The 19,175-nt window shown below is 35.2% G+C and overlaps 2 protein-coding genes across 3 annotated transcripts in view; one reads left to right on the forward strand and one right to left on the reverse strand.

The window, feature by feature from the left end:
* On the reverse strand, window positions 1-17,767 carry rab15 (RAB15, member RAS oncogene family). Of its 2 annotated transcripts, XM_055054550.1 has the most exons (8): window positions 17,673-17,767; window positions 16,220-16,359; window positions 4,762-4,822; window positions 3,927-3,987; window positions 3,350-3,427; window positions 2,745-2,834; window positions 1,658-1,723; window positions 1-1,582 (listed from the first exon to the last, which is right to left on the reverse strand). In XM_055054550.1, exons 2-8 carry the CDS (start codon window positions 16,341-16,343, stop codon window positions 1,421-1,423), a joined length of 642 nt encoding a protein of 213 aa, XP_054910525.1. In that variant the 5' UTR covers window positions 16,344-16,359; window positions 17,673-17,767; the 3' UTR covers window positions 1-1,420. The 2 variants fall into 2 exon arrangements, with proteins under 2 accessions (XP_054910525.1, XP_054910524.1); XM_055054549.1 differs by lacking the exon at window positions 17,673-17,767 and having other exon boundaries at window positions 16,220-16,562.
* Window positions 17,626-19,175, forward strand: part of fntb (farnesyltransferase, CAAX box, beta) — a 10,697-nt gene continuing 9,147 nt past the window's right edge. Inside the window, exon 1 of the mRNA XM_055054548.1 lies at window positions 17,626-17,906. Coding sequence (XP_054910523.1) covers window positions 17,808-17,906 — 99 coding nt within the window. The 5' untranslated portion in view covers window positions 17,626-17,807. The remainder of the gene's footprint in view (window positions 17,907-19,175) is intronic.

Genomic DNA, 19,175 nt, shown 5'->3' on the forward strand with positions numbered 1-19,175 from the left:
ACCAGTCTTCAAATATTTACTTAGACTCATTCGCCATATTTTTTCTAAGAATAACAAGTTGCATTTTACATGGTTGCATTTAATATAGTTTCACAATTACCACTTAAGTAGTTTACAAGAGGAAAATAAATGGTCCTGAAAAGCAACACAGTAATACGTTGTGTATCTACAGTCTACATCACTCAATACCACATACTATCATATCACACATGGCACACATTAACACTTGGTTTAGTAGCATTTAGTCATACTAAGTTGCAAAAATGTAGGAGGTCAAGCTCTCTTTTACATGATAAATACTCTGTGTGACCTTCAAAGAGGCAACTCTGGTCAAATGCTTGACTTGTGTTATGCTGAGTAGATGATTAACTTCACTGAAGTTGCAGTAAAAAAGGGAAGAAATGTGACCTACATGCAAAAGTTTCAGTTGTTCCTTCAGAAATGGCAAAAAGAAAAAAGAAAATTGCACCCAAAACTCTGTACAAAGACACAAAAACCAAGACATTTTCTCAACAAAGTAAAGTAAAACTTTAAGACCGTCTGTTTTTTAGGGCTCTTTGTAACAATTTCTAACATCATTGTCATAAAATTCATGAATATCATTTTTTCAGTTTTGCTTTAAAATACCTGTTATGTACAGAACAAGGAGCTGTTGTCAACCTGTTTTGCGTGCAGCTTTTTTCATGCTAATAAAACAAACAGAGAACATAGAAAAATACATTCTGTTTTGCTACAGGGAAACAGAATTTTTAAAAATTTTGTTCACCAAGCTGTCATCAAACACCTCAACAGGTTGTTTTACAAGAAATCAAAGCAAGGAAATTAAGAAATTAATATTTTATGTCCATTAAAGGTAGCTTTTATCAGTGTGATAAAACACAAATGCAATGGAGGGAATTAAAATTCAACGCCTTTGATCACATATTGGACATAAATAATCTCCACTGATGCTTTTCTAAGTCACCTAGCACCCTCTTGTGGTAATATTTCACACGACAGTCTATGCAGTCATTATCAGAGCTTTTGGGCAGTAGCCAGCCCAATGATCAATATCAGACAATTAATTATAGTTCATGATAAAAATTAATGTGGTGAAATAATTTAGATCAATCACACCCAACAACCTGGAGATAAAAATGTGATGAAAATGGCATAAAAAATGAAATGTCAGATCTACATTTATACCCGTCCTGGAAACGTTTGTGCCAAATTGTTGGAGAGGAATAGAATTTCATTAAAGTGACTCTGAACTTTGCAGAAAACTTTTCGTCATACGCCAAGTGCATTAAGGCAAAATGTCTCTCTATGTATCCTGGAAAAGTTGATCCATTTGGTGAGCCTCCAAATCTGATTTAACGTTGGTCTCATTTATATCAGATTAAAGCCAAAAACCAAGCAGATGTTTGGAGACAGATGTTCTTTAACACCAGCAGGCTTTCTGCTGGTCGCCACTCGCACTGTCACACAGTCCCTCCTCTTCCTCCAGAGCAGTGAGATTCAGCTCGTCGTTGAGGGATATCCGGAGTAGATCCAGGTCCTTTTTGTTGGCCGCCAGCACCTGCTCAGCCAGTCGCGTAAAAGTCTTTGAACCAAAACACAAAAGAAAAACATTTGGGATGACATGTTGAAACTTTCAGTGTCTTTCAGATGATCTCACCTCTGCTATGTTGTGATTGGTGAAGGCACTTGTCTCAAAGAAGTCCATTCCATAAGCCTTGGCCAGCTGAAAGAAAGACGACCAGCCTCTTTAATTTAACTTTTTAATTTGTGAAATTCAATTAGGCTTAAAAACGATAATAGGTTCCACTTGTTTAAGTCAAGGTATGTTTTCTAATCTAAACAAGCTTGAAGTTGTACCTACAGAGTAAAATATTGCATGTATTCACCCAAATGTTTCTATAAGTTGTACTAAATACTGTGAATGTTCATGATTGACTACAGTCGTATCAGCCACTGACAACATTCGCTGAGCTTGAGTTGATCTGTCAAGAAAGTTGGCTTCTCAATTCAAGGTTTGCAATTTTATGAATGTCTGAGTCACCTGTCTGTGTCCTTAGACCACAGAAATCTCCTGTCAAGCTGATTTTACATTATTGTTCATAAATTAGAAATGCACATTCTCTTTTTGCTTCGTAAGGTTTCCTTACTTGTAAGCCAAGCGAGCTAACATTGTCGCAGTTTGTGTTTAGAAATCAATAAAGATCAATAAAGAGCTGACTGGTAATAAAGATGAATTTGTGTCTTGACAAGATTTTACAGAACTGTTTCTAACAAAAACAGTTTATGAATTAACCCTGTAGTCAAAAATGTGTAAATTATTCTTTAGGTTTTCAATCTGCCCAAGTTACTTTATCTCATCTGAGAAAAGAGGACTTTCTGTTCCTCAAACCTTGAGACAAATTTTTATTTCCATTTTTTATTTTATTTATCTTTAAAGTCAAGAATAGTTTTTAAGTGACAAGAGGACTCTATGTCTGGGCGCTACATCTGTAATACAGTGCAAATTCAAAACAAATGGTAAAAAATTACCCTCTTGTGGTCATTTTTGAAACTGCATCCACATCAAATTTTCCCCAAATTTCAGGTTTCTGTAACTAAAATGTAACCAAAAAATGCATTACTTCCCCTAATATTTAAATATTTCAGTTCCAGTTTAACCAAAATTAAAATTTGTGTTGAAAATATGAAGCATGCTGGTCCAAGAATCCTCTGCAAAGCCAGCAGACAGACTGTCGCCGACTCACCTTGACACCTTGCTCTGTGGCCACCTGCCTCTTCTCCACGTCGTCTGACTTGTTCCCGACCAGAATCTTCTGGACTTTATCTGGAGCGTACTGCACATGTTTGTCATGGGGACAGAAAAGGAGATTTGAAACAGCAATAAAGAGACAGAAAGGGAACATTTAAATGTCTAGAGAAGCTGGGTGGGAAAGAAAATACAGGAATGAAAGCATGCAGGAAATGAAAGCATGATCAGAGGTAGGGAAGCACGACAAGATCAATTTTCAGACAGATCCACTGAGGAAATTAGGCCAATAATGACTCAATTAACCGAAAAAAATAAGAGTGAGGCAAATGACAGTGGAAAGTAGGGCATGTGAGACAGCTTGTGAAAGACAGAAGCATGGAAAAATGTCATTTCCTTTGTTTAAGGGAAAATTTGCCAGAGACTGGAAATTAAAGATGAAAATCTCACGTCTTCGTCTCTCTGTGTTCTCTGTCAGAATCGGCTCTCTGAACTCTCAGCAGATCTGTTAAAGTGGCTCTGTCTAAAATGTGGAAAGCATGCTTTCTGATTCTTTAATGTCCCTGATTTATGGAGCTCTTAAAAGCGCAGAGCATGACTCACCTCGTCCACATCACTGGCCCACTTCATGATGTGCTGGAAAGATTGCTCACTTGTGATATCATACACCAGAAAGATTCCCTGCAAAGTGAGAAGAGACGATCGAAGCACCTCAGAACCTTCCATTTTATCTCCCTCTGTTTATTTTGTTTTACTTGAAACAAATAAAATTTAAACGATTTTCAGAGGTGGTGGCCTAATGTGCTTGAGCTAAGCTAAGCTACAGTAATGCGATTAGTTTAAGTAAATCAGAATACTGCCTGGAACATTGGAGGCTTTTGCAGAAGTTGTAAGCCGTCTGGTCAATGAATGATCCACTAAACAGGAACAAGACGATTTCACTTAAATTTCATTACCAGCTCGTGGTAAAAAGAACAATTTAGTTTGGTCCCTTCTAAGCTCATATCAGCCCAAGGCCAAAGAAAAGCAAAAGAGGGAGTTTTTAAGGTCCTTTATCTGCTTGAATAGAAGCTGCTTTGAACAGACTTGACTCATAACAGAAACAGAATGGTTTTTGCTTTTAAGAATATAATTAAAAGCTAAATGTGATGAACCAGACGTTGCAGATAAATAAGTGTACCTGTGCTCGTCTGTAGTACTGCTTGGTGATGGTTTGGTACCTTTCCTGGCCCGCTGTATCCCTGCATAGAAACAAACAAACCCAAAAGTTGTACTCCAGTAACACTGGCACTACTTCAACATATTTTAATCAAGTAAAAGTAAAAAGTTGCCATCCAAGAAATTACTCGAGAGAAAAAGTATTAAAAGCTTTACTCAAGGACTGAGCAACTGATCAGATTGTCATTTAATATTTAAAAAAGTACATAATCAGGCAGAGCAAAATGTAAAGTTAAGTGAAAATATTGGTATTTTAAGAACCACAATGACAATAATTAACATAAGTAACAACAAATAACAAATTTGTGCAAAAGGAAATTTTTCTAAATCAGTTTCTTTCATCAAAAAAACTAAAGAAGCTTTAACAAAAACTGTAGCTGTGTGTTTGTGCCTGGTGATTTTTTGGGTTTTTTTTGTCATTCAGTGGGTAAAATCCAGAAATTTTACTCAAATAAGAGTACAAATACTTTAAATAAAATGACTCAATTAAAAGTAAAAAGTACAAGGGAGTAAAAATACTCCTAAAATTAAATTCCTTCAGAAAAGTTACTCAAATAAATTAAATTGTGCAAATGTAACTAGTTACTGCCCAACTCTAAATATTAAAAACGATCAGTTTCTCTGATTTTACTTTTTATAGGTATATGTTTGAGTAAAATTAACTTTGTTCTTTTATTCTGTGAACTACTGACAACATGATTCCAACCAGATTTGCTCTTTTTGAATCATATCCTGTCAGACAGATTACTGCTGCATTCACACTCTGTCCTGCACAAAGCCTCGCTCCGATGTCTTACCATATCTGTATTCGAACTTTGATACCATCTATTAGCAGCGTCTTCATTTTGAAGTCGACTCCTACAAGAGAGAAGATATGGTTAGAAAATACAATATTACAGCCGCAGGAGCGTTCTGGGTTTATTCCAAGTTCTTGAGGGGATTAAAAACTCTTTGTTTGGCATTTTTATTTCTTTCAACAATGTGACGAAAGGAAAATGTGTCTTACAGATCATCGATTTTCTGCTAAGGCTTTGTAAACATCACAGACAGCATTGACAAAACAATTGTCACAGCATAATCAGCCTGTCAGGAGATCAAGGCAATGATCCATTAAGATCAGTTTTCTGCAGTGATTTAAAAAAAAAATGTAATGACAACAGACCAGAGGAGGAGAATGAAAAGAAAACTGGACGGGTTCAAATTGAGAGAAAAAGCATTGATTTAAAAAAAAGAAGTGGATGTGTTAATGCTTCTGGAGTCTAAATCAAACATCTAGATTGTTGAGATATTTTAGTTTGCTTTATCTGTCTGCTCAAAATGACAAAAAGTTCATTTCTCTGACTGGAAGCTGTTTGTATTAAAGCCTCAATCAGTCAAGATTGGATGTTTCCAAGTTACAAGACTAAAACAATCAGGAATTCATGTTATGAATGAAGTGAAGAAATTCTTTAGTGTCACTTTGTGAAATCTATTTGCAAATTTACACAAATACAATCTGCATAACAACTGGACACTTTACATATATGATATTTTCTAAAAATGTGCTTTCAAAATATTACATTTACTTTTGAAAATAGGTCTGCAGATGGCATTTTGGATACGACTTGACCAGCTCGTTTCACAGGAAAGAGGTCCGAAAACGAAACGCTCAACCTCCAGTTTCGGGCTGGGAAATTGTTGGTATAATTAATGTTGTGTTCAGTTTTGTAGTGAGTCTGTGTAAGGAGGATCTTGAAGGGATCCTCCTTTTTTATCTCTCTCCCTTTTATTGGGATGTATTGTCAAACTCTGGCTGCAGCATTTTCAACTCACTGCTGAACTTGTAGAGATTCTTCAGACATCCAGCTAAAACTACTTTGCATCAGTTCAGCAAAATACATGGAGAATTTTTTCTATTTAAGTTTTGAAAAGGATGTTTCTAACTTTGGTGGTATTTTCTAGATGAAACAAAAACAGTAACTGTTTACACTCAATGAATGTAAATGGAGTTGTGTATTTTATTAAAAAGCTAATTTATTTCAGTCACTAAGTGAATCAGATTATTTGCACACGCACTGATGTTTTCAAGCCTTTATTCCTGTTAATTATGTTAATGAAACACAACATTTGAAATTAAAATATTACATCAGACCAATAAATCTTAAAATAAAAATGTGGGCTTCAGGGGAGATATGTTTAAAAAGTACTTTTAATCTCATATTCTAATTTATAAATTGAAAATAGTTTCACTAACAAACCAGTCCAGGTAAGAAATGGTTTTCATTCTCATTTATCATGATTATTGATCATGTTTGTTGCTGATTAATGCACATTTTTGTATAGGAGAGAGAGTTGTAACAGAGCAAAAACACAAAACAGATCTAGCATATAAATACAGTCTTTAATAAATATGTTATTATATAAAATATAAATGTTCTAAATGAATGTAACTTTTTTATCCATTGATCTTCTCTGACTGGTGACTTTAAGTTCATTTAAAAGAACAAACCCTCAGGCATCTAGACTACTTTCATCCCAGAAAAATCAATTAGCAACTCAACCCAATTAACCTGATAGTCCGCAGCACCTCCGTGTCACGGCTGGCATCGCGCGCGCTGTGAGAAAAATAAACTCACTCCAATCGATTCACATGAGTGGGGAAGCCGCAGTATGTGGGTGATTTTATTTTTATGGCTGCTTTTCTGGTGGGTTATGCATAATTTGAGAAACTGACAAAAACAGAAACAGCCTGTCAAGATTTTTGCTTGCTTAAGACAAGCTGGAGTCAAATGAGGGCTGAACGGATACTGAACTGACATCATGAGACCTCATTGAAGAAGAAATACAGCGTTTGGTTTAAGCTGCAGATGACTCGGGCCAAATGAAAGGTCAGCACAGCAATCAGTGTCTTGACTTACCAGGGGCAGAAGGAGACGTAGAAGCTTCCTGCATTGTACTTTATTTTTTATTCATTCATGGACAGAAACTGTATACAAACAAAACCAAACAGCATTCTGAAAATCAGCCCAAAGGCTTATAGAAATATTTGAATTCAATTTTAAGGAAATCAACTAAGGCTGGGAGATACGGACTTAAACTTTTATCATGATGTTTTCTGTATTGCGATAACAATAAAAGCTACTTTTTAAGGTCATTGTATAACTATGACTGCATGGCTCTGCAACAATAATCCCAAAACGACATATTTTTACATTTATTAATGCTCTAACTGAACAAACAGTGGAATAAAATAGTAAAAATAGATCTTGTGGAGCCTTTAAACATCATTAATTAGAATTTAACTTGACAACAAGTCAAAATTCTTACCATGATAAGAAATTTATCACAATAAACGTAAATGTGATAAATGCACAACCCCAGCATCAAGCCACACAGCATCTTTCAACTTTTAGGGGAAAAAATTAAAAGCTCTGAATCATTTAGTCATTAAAACAAATGTTAAGAATACAAAAGTAAAGAGCATGTCACACAGCAATCATAAATATAAAATTCTTCACTGCTTTAGGATTTAAATAGAATCTCATTTGCAGGTGAAATTAAAGGCTTCACAATTAGTTAGTATTAGTTGCAATGTCTTATATAGTAGTTGCTGTCACTGTTATTATGTTTGCAAAAATAAAATTAACTGAAAGGCAGAAAGTTCAGTGGGAACCATGAAACCTACACCGGTTCCTCACACATAAAACCTAGCGATCGCTGCAAAAACAAACTATTTCTGAAAGTTTGAATTTTAATAAATCACTAACTAATCTGTAAAAACATTAATCAGAACTCAAGAAATTCTTGCTGTAAGACAGAAGTGCGAACAAATGTGGCACTATCCAATTTTACTGAAATCAGATTATGCATGTTTGGCTTAATCTGTTAGTAAATAAAACTCAGTTCAATGTGGAAGCCAGAGGTCTGCTTCAAAAATTATCATTGCAGCTTTTTAACATACAAAACCTCAAAGAGCAGCTTTAAAAAAAATGATTTGGCTTCCACTTTTACCATTCTAACAATGGCGTGAAATTTGCACTTTGTAAGGGACGGCACTTCATTTAAATTGGCAGCGTGAGAGCCATGTAAAAATTAATGTGAACACACTGCGAAACTGACTGAACTAATTGACTGTGCTTGATAATATGAGATGGCTTTTGCAGTAATGCATGTCAGCGATGGATGGATGACTTTTATTCAGTATAACTGTCATGACCAGCAGAGGACAGACAGCAGCTGTCATACCCCGTCAACGTGTGGGCGCTAGAGATCAAGGGCCAAAACATTTAAATTTGATTATTTTTACTTGATTGTCATTTATCTGACCTGAACTGCTAAGCTTTGTGGAAACCAAATTATGAAACAACACACCGACTTCACTGTCTCCACTTACAGGGTCCTTAATACACGCAACTTAGACTGGATTCACACTGCAGCCCAAAGTGACCCAATTCTGATTTTTTTTCTTTTGTCCTCAACACGTCCTGTATCTGATCTTTACATCTTTTCATGACAGTCTGAACAGCAGGCCACTTGGATACTCGACAAACGTCACTATTCTGCGTCCTGATACGCACAAGCGGGAAGAAAAATGACAACCATGGCGAACAATAATGATGAAGTTGTTACTCTGTTGACTTCAGACTTCAAAATTGTAGGCTTTACTCCACCGTTACCATCCATGTTTATTTCAGCAAACACTGAGCACTTCTTCCTCTTTTTTTTATGGCGGTTGGCAAAACTACAAACAAGAATTACGGCAAAACACTGAAGCACACTCTATGAGTGACGTTATTGCGCCCTCTACTGCGCATGCGGGGCATTTTTGGGTCGTTTGCAGTTCACATACAAGTCGCATTTGTTTGGAAGTGTAAACGATCTCGTCAAAAACAAAACCAAAAATCCAATTTGACAAAAAAAAAGGGATGTGGTGTGAATGTAACCTTTGTACTATTTATCAGTATTCGAGAATTATTCAATTAAAACAAGCACCTACATCTTGCTGAAAAGGTACTTGCAAGTGACTTTTGTCTTATTTCAACTGTACTAAAATATTTGACAAAATTACATCACAAGATTTTGTGTCTTTACATTGTGACAGGCCTAAATACAAACTGTTTAAGGTGAAACATCAATAAATGCTTTTCCAGTCTCTGCACTATTACCATTCCTGATGTAATGGTGATAAAACAAAGTCAGTTTTAAATCTTTTTGAGCCTCACCATGGAAATCTTTGTCAAACAAAACAAAAAAGTTGTCTTGACTGAAACTTTGGTAAATCTCATCGGGTGTTTATAATTTCCTTCGTGTAAAAAGGGAATCCTGTCTAACCCAGTATTTGTATTTCTCTGCCCCACTGGATATGAACAGGTTATGTAATATCATTTTAAAAAATTCTATAGTGTTTGAGAGTGTTTTTTTTTAAAGTACATCTGATCGGGGCTGAACAAAATAAGGCTTTCAGTGGGATTTATTTAAAGCTATGAATGTCCTCTTTTGATTCCAGGTGAGTCAGCATCAGACTGAGCACAAAGGTTTTTCAGTTTTTCCCCAAAAAACTCAGAAGTTGCAGCTGAACTGAGTAATTCCACCACTCATAATATTCCTGCAGGACTTTAAATTGAACCAATTGGCAGCTTTTACTGCAGGATGCAGTGGTACCCTCCTGTACATCAACAATTTACAAGGCATTTCTTTATAAGTGCCTTATTTTTCTGACTCACAAGCAAAGTCAGGTTTGGTGAAATATTCAGAGGTTCAAAGAATAATGAAAAACAAATTTAGCAATTTAAAAACTATAAAACTATAAAACTGAACATTGTACCAAATGGTCAATCAAAAATAAAAACATTAATGTAGGAGAAAACATTTTTTTTTATTTTGTGGTTGAGACCAAAGTATTTCATAAAAGAGAGACGAAGAGAGAAGTTAAATGTGTTGTAAACAACACAGTTTAAATGGCAGCAGATGTCATGCAGGGCTCTGTTCTTTCTTTTCTTGTTGTTTTTTTTTTTTTTTTGGTGGAGAAAATGCAAACGCAGGCAGACCTCGGGACGCAGCTGGATAGTGTTATGAATACGTTTTATTAAATAAGTCGAAAGCTGCTGGAGACAAAGGCAGACAAGCAGTTTAATCCTGGGAATGAAAGGCAGAAACTTTCCTGACATAAAATAAACTGAGATGTTTTTCTCTTAAAAATGCATAAATTATAGCTTCTGGAAAGTATTTAATTATGAAGCATTTGCTGAAAATACTAATGGCTTTTTGATGGATTACAATTAACCCACATTTCCCTGAATCGTTTCTTTCTTCACGCGTCTGAGTTTTAGCATCTCAGCCACTGCAGGTGTATAATATCAGATGTGGGCATTATGTACAGTTGGCCAGATATGTTATCAATAAAAAGATGAATAAATATAAAAGCATTGTTTTGTGGTTGCAGTAATGCATACACTACTGCTGCTAAGATGATTACATTTACAAGAAATTATTGTAAACTTTAACATGCACCTTCAAATACAGGTGGATCTTAATACATTAGAACATCATCCAAAAAGTTAATTCATAATGTAGACAGATTACATACAAGTGATACATTCTAAGCACTAAAATGACTCATTTTAATTATAGTCATGATTTCCAAACTTTACTTTGGACCACTGAACAACAGTGCAGTTCTTCTTCTGCTCTGACCAGGTAAGATGTTTCTGATGTTGTCTCTGGTTCAGGATTAACCCAATACAGGGAATGTAACAGTGTTGATTTTTGAAGTCATGAGTCTAGCCATATCTTCATCAAAATTATTAATTTTGCTTCGTCTTATAGTCTTTATTTGTACCTGACTGTTTTCCTTCCACTTAACTTTCCATAATACATTCAAAAGATCTTCTTCAATGGCCTACTTTGGCTTGCCCTTCTTGAAAGTATGGCTTCTCCTTCATTACGCTGGCCTTAACATCATGTTTCTGTAGCAAATACTTTCTTCTTCATCATCTTTCAGCATTTTATAAACATAAGACATATCAATTAGTATATCAATTATCAATATAATGTATGAGTTTCACTTTTTTACCTGAATTAATGAAAGAATTAAACATTTCAACAATGCTATAATTCGCTTAAATGAGGAGACATCTCTCTGGTAAGTCTGGATTTTAAAAAAATACATTATAGCCATATGCTCATAATCTTCTATGGATAGTGTCTTACTTAGTTTTACTTACTTATTGTTTTTCTTTCAATGATCTTCTTTAATTGTTTTACTAAGACTGAACAGAAATGAAAGCGAAAATACAAAGAAATCCAAAGAAAACTCTTCAGAAAGCCTGAAGAATTGTCCCTCACGACAACTTTGGTAAATTACAGGAAAGAAAAATATACAGTAACTGCAGATGGCTTAAGCCCTTCATGTATTTTAAACGCTTATTGAGGTAATGAATAAACAAAGACAGGCGTTATCTTTAAAGCAACACCTGGTGTGAAGAGCGAAGCAAAACCAGCTTAGAAATACCAGCACCGAAATAAAAGATGCAAATCATAGCAATGAAGCACAAAAACATAATGAGCAAAAAACCTTCAGGCTGAGACCAAAACAAAGCAACCGTGACAACATCACAGACAAGAGACTGTCTCTGAAACAAACTGTGCAAGGTCGTAAGCCTGTTTTTACCACAGCTAGGGAGGAGGCGCCTTCAGAGGGAACGTACAACTTCAAAACACTCTGAAAGTGACATTATAAAGACTAAATTATCAGAAGTGAAACCCTGAAAAATGTAGATGGAAGTCGAATGGCGGTGAAGATGCTGGAAAGCAACGTAAAATGGCCATGATCTTCCAACTCTTAGACTACAGGATAAAAATGAAAGCATTTAATTTGTTAAGAAACATATTTGAAAAATACACTTCATCAATGCATCCATGCATGTTAATACTCTACCATGCATTTTTCCATAAAATACAGAAACACCAGTGATACACAACTATATACTGGATTCATACAATCCCAAGCAAAAGTGTTCATACTCCTTTGAGAAGTGGAAGGAAAATTTCACATGTTTTCAATATTTTTAACAAATAAAAATCTGAAAAGTGTGGAATGTTTTTGTAATTAGCCATCTTTTGCTGCAGTTGCTGCCGCACATTGTTTTTGCACTTATAGAGACTAATCTTGTTGCAACATAGACTGGATGGAGAGCATCTGTTAGCAGCAAATTATGAGACTTGGCACAGATTCTCTGTAATGTTTAGGTGTGGACTTGGACTGGGCCATTGCAAACAACAAGTACCACCTTTACATTAGCAAATTCTTAAGTTTCTGAGTTCCACAAGACTTGCTGCTGTTTTGAAATCCTAGAAACTGGGATAATAGGTTCTAACCTCAAAATCCAATATGGCTACCTTGCATCTCGAACTTTGAAGTAGTAAAAACCAAAATTTATTTGCTCTTCTTATGATTTGCATCTCAACAAATGTGTTACATAACAGTACTGAACTACCTTCTTTATTGAACATGGAGCAGAAAGGTTTAAAAATTAGAGGAATACACAGTTTGTGCTTTTAAAAAATGTGGTAAAATTCAAGATGTATAGATATTTTTTAAGGCAGTGTACATTTTCCAGTTAGTTTTTGTCACAAAGAACTTGTGAAAGTGGTATGAGTAATTCTTGAGGTCTACAAAACATGAAATACAGAAATATTTCAGGTTTACACCTTAGCTATTGCTGACAAAAGCTAAAGCTACGGTACAGTATTATTTATTGATACTTTCTTTACGACACACTGACTGTCAGCGGTGGCCGTGATCCTCAGAGTGATGAGCAGGGGTCAGTTGAGTGTCTATGACAAGGCCGTGACCCAAACAACACAAAGAGTCCAACATAAGGCAGCAGCTTATCGAGGTGTGATGTGGAGGCGGGTGGAGCTGATGTTTTATGGCTGATTTCACAGTCATTGGCTCCAGAGGGAGTCCAGGATGGGACCACCGAGATGAAGGTGAGGAAGATTAAACTGAGCGGTGTGACTGAATACCAATTTCAGATCATCTCAAGACGAGCTCTTTTCCAGAGAAATATGCTGTCTGGAGACTACAGAACTATGTTTTGTGGAAATAAGACATGACATCTTAATCAGTAAGAGTCTAGATCTATAGTTTCATAAATCATCTTAAAAACAAGCTACATTCCTCAGTTAAGGCTTCTGAATTTAGCATGCTAAGATAAGCCGACACCTCTGAGACAACAAGCCTTTTAACAAAGTCAAATCCCATCAACTAGGCTTAAAAATCATCCAGATAAAATCCCAGAAGAGAGAAATGAAATATGTGGAACATGTCCTATTTTAATCACTCACATGAAGAGCCAGTTTTCTTTCCCTGTTGAAAGAAAACTGGCTCTTTTATCGCTCAAAGATGCACAGATATCCCCCAGGTAATGTAAAAATGAAACAGTTTGTGGATGCCCAGGTGTGCCAAGGAGCTTTAAAACAACCCATACACACATTTTAATGACTTGGAAAAGTTTTAAGCCTCACACTCTACTCCCAATGAGTAATGTTTTAACTCAGCTCCAGAAACAAACTCCTGAAAATCTGTGATGTACAAAAACTTTGAGCTTTTTTAAATCAGCTCCAAAATTAGCAACTACTTAATAAAAGTAATGTGATGCATTATTATGCCACTGACTTTGAACACTTTGTGGAAAATATTTATTGGAAACTGAAGATTTAATCATTGCAGGTAAAAGAAAATATCTATCAAATGTCATGTCATTCAGCTTTTTAAACATTTTCAAAATGAGAGAAATAAGTCTGGAAATTCAGAGTAAATATTTCAGTATGGGGTGGAACGTTATAGGACTAGGACTTAAAATAGCTCACTGCAGACATTGCAAACGTGAACATTCATCAAACTGGCTAGCACAGTTGGATCCACATTAATTAAATGCACATGCTACTTACTCCAAGCTATGAAAATGTTGGGAGAAGATCCAGAAAAAAGTGCTAATTAAATAGTAACCAAAACTAAATAGAGCAATGTGCAAAAGGTTTACAGACAGGTGTGATCAGACTTATTTTTGTTTGAGGACAATCAAATTTAAATTTAGGCCTTTTCCAGCTAAATTAACAGATCTGCAGCACAAAAACATCTTTAGTGCTTCTCTGGAGAAAGCTTCAGATGACCAAAGAATCACAGCCACAAGGCCTGTGGAGGGTGATGAGGCTCCCATCATGAAAAATTCATATGTCTAACTTCTTGGACAGAACCGGAGACGCATGAGACGCTATTTGAAGTCTATGAAGAAGAAAATCTGAGGACCATGTAAGGAAAAAAATGACTGAGCTGCTCCTTTGCATTTGGTGTCTATAAAGATAACAGTTATTGTATCTTATGGGGTTGTTGTGGAAAACCAACTCAGGATAGGTTAGAATTGTAAAAAATGTAAACATGCAATGAATTTGCAATTTGCTTCTGTTACTGTGTTCAGTTGCTGGTTAGAGCTGATGGTTTTTGGCTTGGAAAAGCCTAAAACATAAAAAATTAAATCTCCAGATATGAAAAATAAGACATACTGTGAAATCTTTGCATTTGTAATTACAGCAAAAGCTGGTTCTACAAAGCGTTGACTCCAGGGGCTGATTATAAATGTTGTTGTAATTTGACAAAATGAGAAAGAGCTCAATAAGAATTTATACATTTGAGAGGAAACCTGCATAATTTCTCTACAAAATACAGTTTGGATTTTTATTCAATAAGAAAATAAATAACATAGTAAATTATGTATGTTTTTTTTTTGTACATGTAAATTTATCTTTCCTGTTGGGATAGTTTGATGAGCAATGAGTCCTTTCATTTTAGAACTACAAAGTAGAGTTATTTAATGACTCGAAATTAGTTATTGTAAAATACAACTCTGGAAAAAATTAAGAGACCACTTAAAATAATCAGTTTCTCTGATTTTACTCTTTATATATTTAAGTTTGAACGTGAACATGAAGTGAAATTAAAATTGTTCTTTTATTCTATGAACTACTGACAACATGTCTCCAAAATTACATGCAAAAATGTTGTATTTATTAGCAGAAAATAAAAAATGGTAAACCTCAAATAATGCATATCCCTTTAGAAACAACAATACTAATGTTTTAACTCAGGAAGAGTTCAGAAATCAATATTTGGAGGAATAACCAGGAGGTTTTCACTGGGGGTCCCTGCAGTGGGCTCTTGATCTGAACATGTACTGCATTATTTATCTGTCAGGCAGTTTCTGTCCCAAAGCCAAACTATTAAAACAATCTTCTAATCATGTTCTCTAAACAATATTGTCAAAATGTTCCCATGTTTGGTTGTATTAAGTTCAAAAATGGCTTTCTGCCCTCCATTTACAGCACTGACTGGATTTTGGCTTTTCCCGTCTGTGCCCAATTACTGCAAACAATGTCAGAAAGACGCATCTGCAGAGTCTCACAAAAAGAAGCTTAGCAGGGGGAGGAAATCAGTCTATTACCTGAATATGCATGCACACAGAAGAAACAAGCGCTGAAAGAAAAAGATAAGAGACTCAGCCGCAGCCATGCGGTGGTTGTCAAAATTGTCATGGCTTGCCATGGTTTAAACTGAGATATTCTTTCTGCAAGCTCAAATTAAACCAAAGAAAGGGGGAAATAGTTTTAAGCAGGAGTGTGGTAAATTTACCGGTGGGAAAACTTTTCTGCAAATAGAGAAGGAGCTGAAGAAGCCAAAAGTAGTTATTGTACAAATAGAGAAAAATGATGAAAATAATCACTGAGAACACAATAAAAGTTGGGAGGATTCAGTTATGTTATGTTGCAGCAGAAATGCTAGTATTTGTTTGTTGCATTCTGCTTTATTAAATCAAGAATAAAACAATAAAGACCAGATGCTGAACTCACTCTGCCTTGGTAGAAACATGATCTGCATGTTTTACTGTATTGGGAATTGAGCCATATGTGGTTTTGCAAAAGTGTTGCACTGTAATTGCAAAGTGCTGACACTTTGTGAACTCATTTTCATCCCTCCCAGTGTTTGTTCTTCACCCTAAAAGATGCATATGATTATTTCAGTCACACTGCCTGTTTTATTTCAATTTAAATCTCAATTTTATATTTTGTTTATAGTCAAATTTGTGGGGTTAGTATGAAAATATGATGATAAAAAAAGGAATGAGCAGCAATTTTTTTCAATATAAAATGACAGTAGAACAGTTCATTTCAAGTAAACAGTAATAGCGTTTGGTGATGATAAGAAAACATGAGTCTTACCGATGGTGGAGATGTGGGAAGGGTGAAATTCGTTGTCCGTGAATCTGCATAACAAACATGTTTTTCCAACCCCAGAGTCCCCGAGGAGCAGGAGTCGGAAGAGCACATCGTACTGCTTCGCCATGGTGTTGTTTCATGGGCTATTGAATGAAAAAAAAAAAAAAGAAAATAAAAATAAAATAAAAATTGAGATCAGAGTCAGCTAACTGAGCAATGAATGGCCACTCTCTCCCCGCCTGGATGCCATGTCTGTTCAGCAGGACCACCTCAGGCTGTGCGTGTTTTTGTTCACTGATGACAATAAAACTGGGATGCTCCAGCTTCCCAAGCAGCCTCCAGCTTCCAGTGGGTGCGGTGGACCTCCGTCAATTTATTCTTTGTTATAAAAATGCTTTTCCTGTCATGCCTTTCAAAATAAAATATTAAATTTCAAAACACTCGTGGGGGAAATTGGCTCTGTGCTTGAAGCTGGAGGTGAAAGTGGAAAAGAAAGTTATTTTAAGAAATATTTTCTTAAATTTAATTACAAGCATTTCTGATAGTGTCACCTAATATTTCAATGCATTCTAAATGAAAAAAAAGGAGTGGGTATAAAAAGGCAACTTTCTTTCTTTCCTCAACTGAAATTTTCAGGATATTTTATGACTTATTTCAAAATAAACTAATAGTGAAGGAAAAAGTAAAATTTTCTTGATTTGATAAAAGTCTAAATTGATTTCAATTTTAATGCAGACAACAATTTTTTTGAATTTGAGTTATAAAGATTTATTAAATTCAAAATTTTTAAAATTAAAATAAATAAACAGTTTTTTTATTGTTATTATTATTGAGACAAGAATCAGAAAATCAAAATAATATCATGAAATTAGAACTTAATTGGATCTAAATCTGTCAGTTTGGCAGGTGTGCATCTTTTTCAACTTTCAAGCATGGAGGTGTATGAGTAATGATGTGGGATTGCTATACAGATCACAGTCATTTCCACTCCATGGTGATTGTAAGAAAGTCAAGATGAGTGAAGATGTTTTAAAAATATACATCACAAAGCGCTTTGAAACACGGCAGAGGACTAAAACAATTACTAAAAGAAAGCATTTTCTGCACACCAGTAGTATTTTTTGCATGAAATGGGAATTTTCTCATTAAGCCATCAAAATATTAATGCACAACTAGTTTATTTTGAAGGGTAAATTACACCATTTCCTCTAAATTTGTGTAGTAATATTATGCGGCTCTTTTACATATCTTCATCATTGTCTGGGTTTCTCTTTTAAAGCTGTGTTGAAATGATATGAAGTGGCACCAAAATGCTCGCAATTATTAATCCCAACGTACTATTGATAAAAAAAAAAATAAATAAATAACGATGAAAAAAAAACTCAGGTGCGACGCGTCCGTTTTCACGTTTCGGTGAATGAAGCGAAATGAAGAAGGTTTGTTCCCTCCGACTCACCGTAGTTGGCTTCTCACGCAGCTTTTTACGCCCACTTCAGCAAGAAATCTGAAAACTATCAAAACAACGTGAGAATCTGGACGTTCCCGTCTCAGTCCCGGAGCTCTGCTGGCAGCGAGTCCTTTCTCCATCACCATGGACGGCGTTCCAACTCCTTTGCGATGCTTCGGTGAGCAGCATACGGCAGAAATGTTTGAGGATGACGGGGTGGAAACGGTGACTTCGGTGGAGCAGGTGAGCTAACGTACAGATTAGCTACTTTGGCTAGTTTGGAGCTAACGTTTCTGTGCGGCTCTGTGCTTGAAGCTGGAGGTGAAAGTGGAAAAGAAAGTGACTAAACTACCCCCGATAAGACGTTTTATTTCTATTCCGTTTAAGAAAGACGTTGAATCAGTTTTTTTTTCCGTTGTAAGCTCTCTGTTGTATCCTTCGGAAACTTTAGCCTCTACTTAGCTAACAATGGACCCATAATGAGATTAAGTTTTTTTATGCACGAGACCTCACTGTTCGCCTCTTCAGCGAGTGCTAGGCTTTGTTTAAAGACTTTTCACTACAAAATAGTCTTTTCTCTAATATTTTACAACTTTTTCTTAATACTGGAGTGATATTCAAGTTTCTAAAAATAAAAACATATTACTTATTTTTATGTCGCTAGTCCAACGAATATACAGTATTTTGCATACTCTGTTTATAGAGCTTAAAATGTGCATGCCCTTGTTAAAATACAAGCTATACTGTTTTCTTCTTTTTTGCAATTCAAAACCTGGCTTTAGAAATGTGCATACTTTTCATTCTAAGTATACACAAGTTTAATTGGCACTTTTTTTCATATTTTCCCAAATAGTTGGCAATATTTACACCAGTTGCATATCAAAACAATCATAATTTCACCCAATAACGTGTCAAACTCAACATTTTTCTGATTTTATCTTAGATTTTGAGATTGTTTTATCGAAACATTACATTTAGCTCTTGAAAAGCTATACTTCCTTTACAGTTTCTAATTAACTCTCACTCATCTATTTTCTTGCTGTCTGCTTGTAAGTGCAGTTTTTCTGCTGGATATTTATATGATGACCAACTCCAGACATCTGTAACACAAATGTGATCAAAAATAGAAATATACACTTTGATATGTTTTAATTACATAAGTTAGTTCACTAGATGTACCGAAGAAATTATGAGAACTAAAATGGCTTAAAGTAAACAAAAACCTAAAAACTTAAATGTAAAAATGAAAGAAAATGCAGCATTAAGCAAAATTAGTAAGATTCTTTCACAAGTCCCTAGTTATAATTTAATCTGCTTAATAAGTATAAATTTTCAATACTTACAGGCTTCTTTTGTGTGGAGAATTGGCACCACCTATTGGTTATTTTTAAAGAGCCCTGTTATATAACTTTATAAGACAAAGATATAATTATCTTTAAAAATGTATATTATTTAGAAAACGTTCTATAATTGGCTTCCACAATGTATAGGAATAAATGATGGCAGATGGAA

This window comes from Poeciliopsis prolifica, unplaced genomic scaffold, assembly GCF_027474105.1.
Source record: "Poeciliopsis prolifica strain line A6 unplaced genomic scaffold, Auburn_PproV2 SCAFFOLD039, whole genome shotgun sequence".
NCBI lineage: Eukaryota > Metazoa > Chordata > Actinopteri > Cyprinodontiformes > Poeciliidae > Poeciliopsis > Poeciliopsis prolifica.

What these genes read in the sequence shown, in the direction of transcription:
- rab15 (XM_055054550.1), bottom strand. Translation starts at nt 16,343, where the DNA reads ATGGCGAAGCAGTACGATGTGCTCTTCCGACTCCTGCTCCTCGGGGAC. An exon ending in AAAGTTCGAATACAGATATG is followed by an intron (nt 3,988 to 4,761) that starts GTAAGACATCGG and finishes GTTTCTATGCAG; the next exon opens with GGATACAGCGGGCCAGGAAA. An exon ending in CCACAGAGCAAGGTGTCAAG is followed by an intron (nt 1,724 to 2,744) that starts GTGAGTCGGCGA and finishes TCTTTCTTTCAG; the next exon opens with CTGGCCAAGGCTTATGGAAT.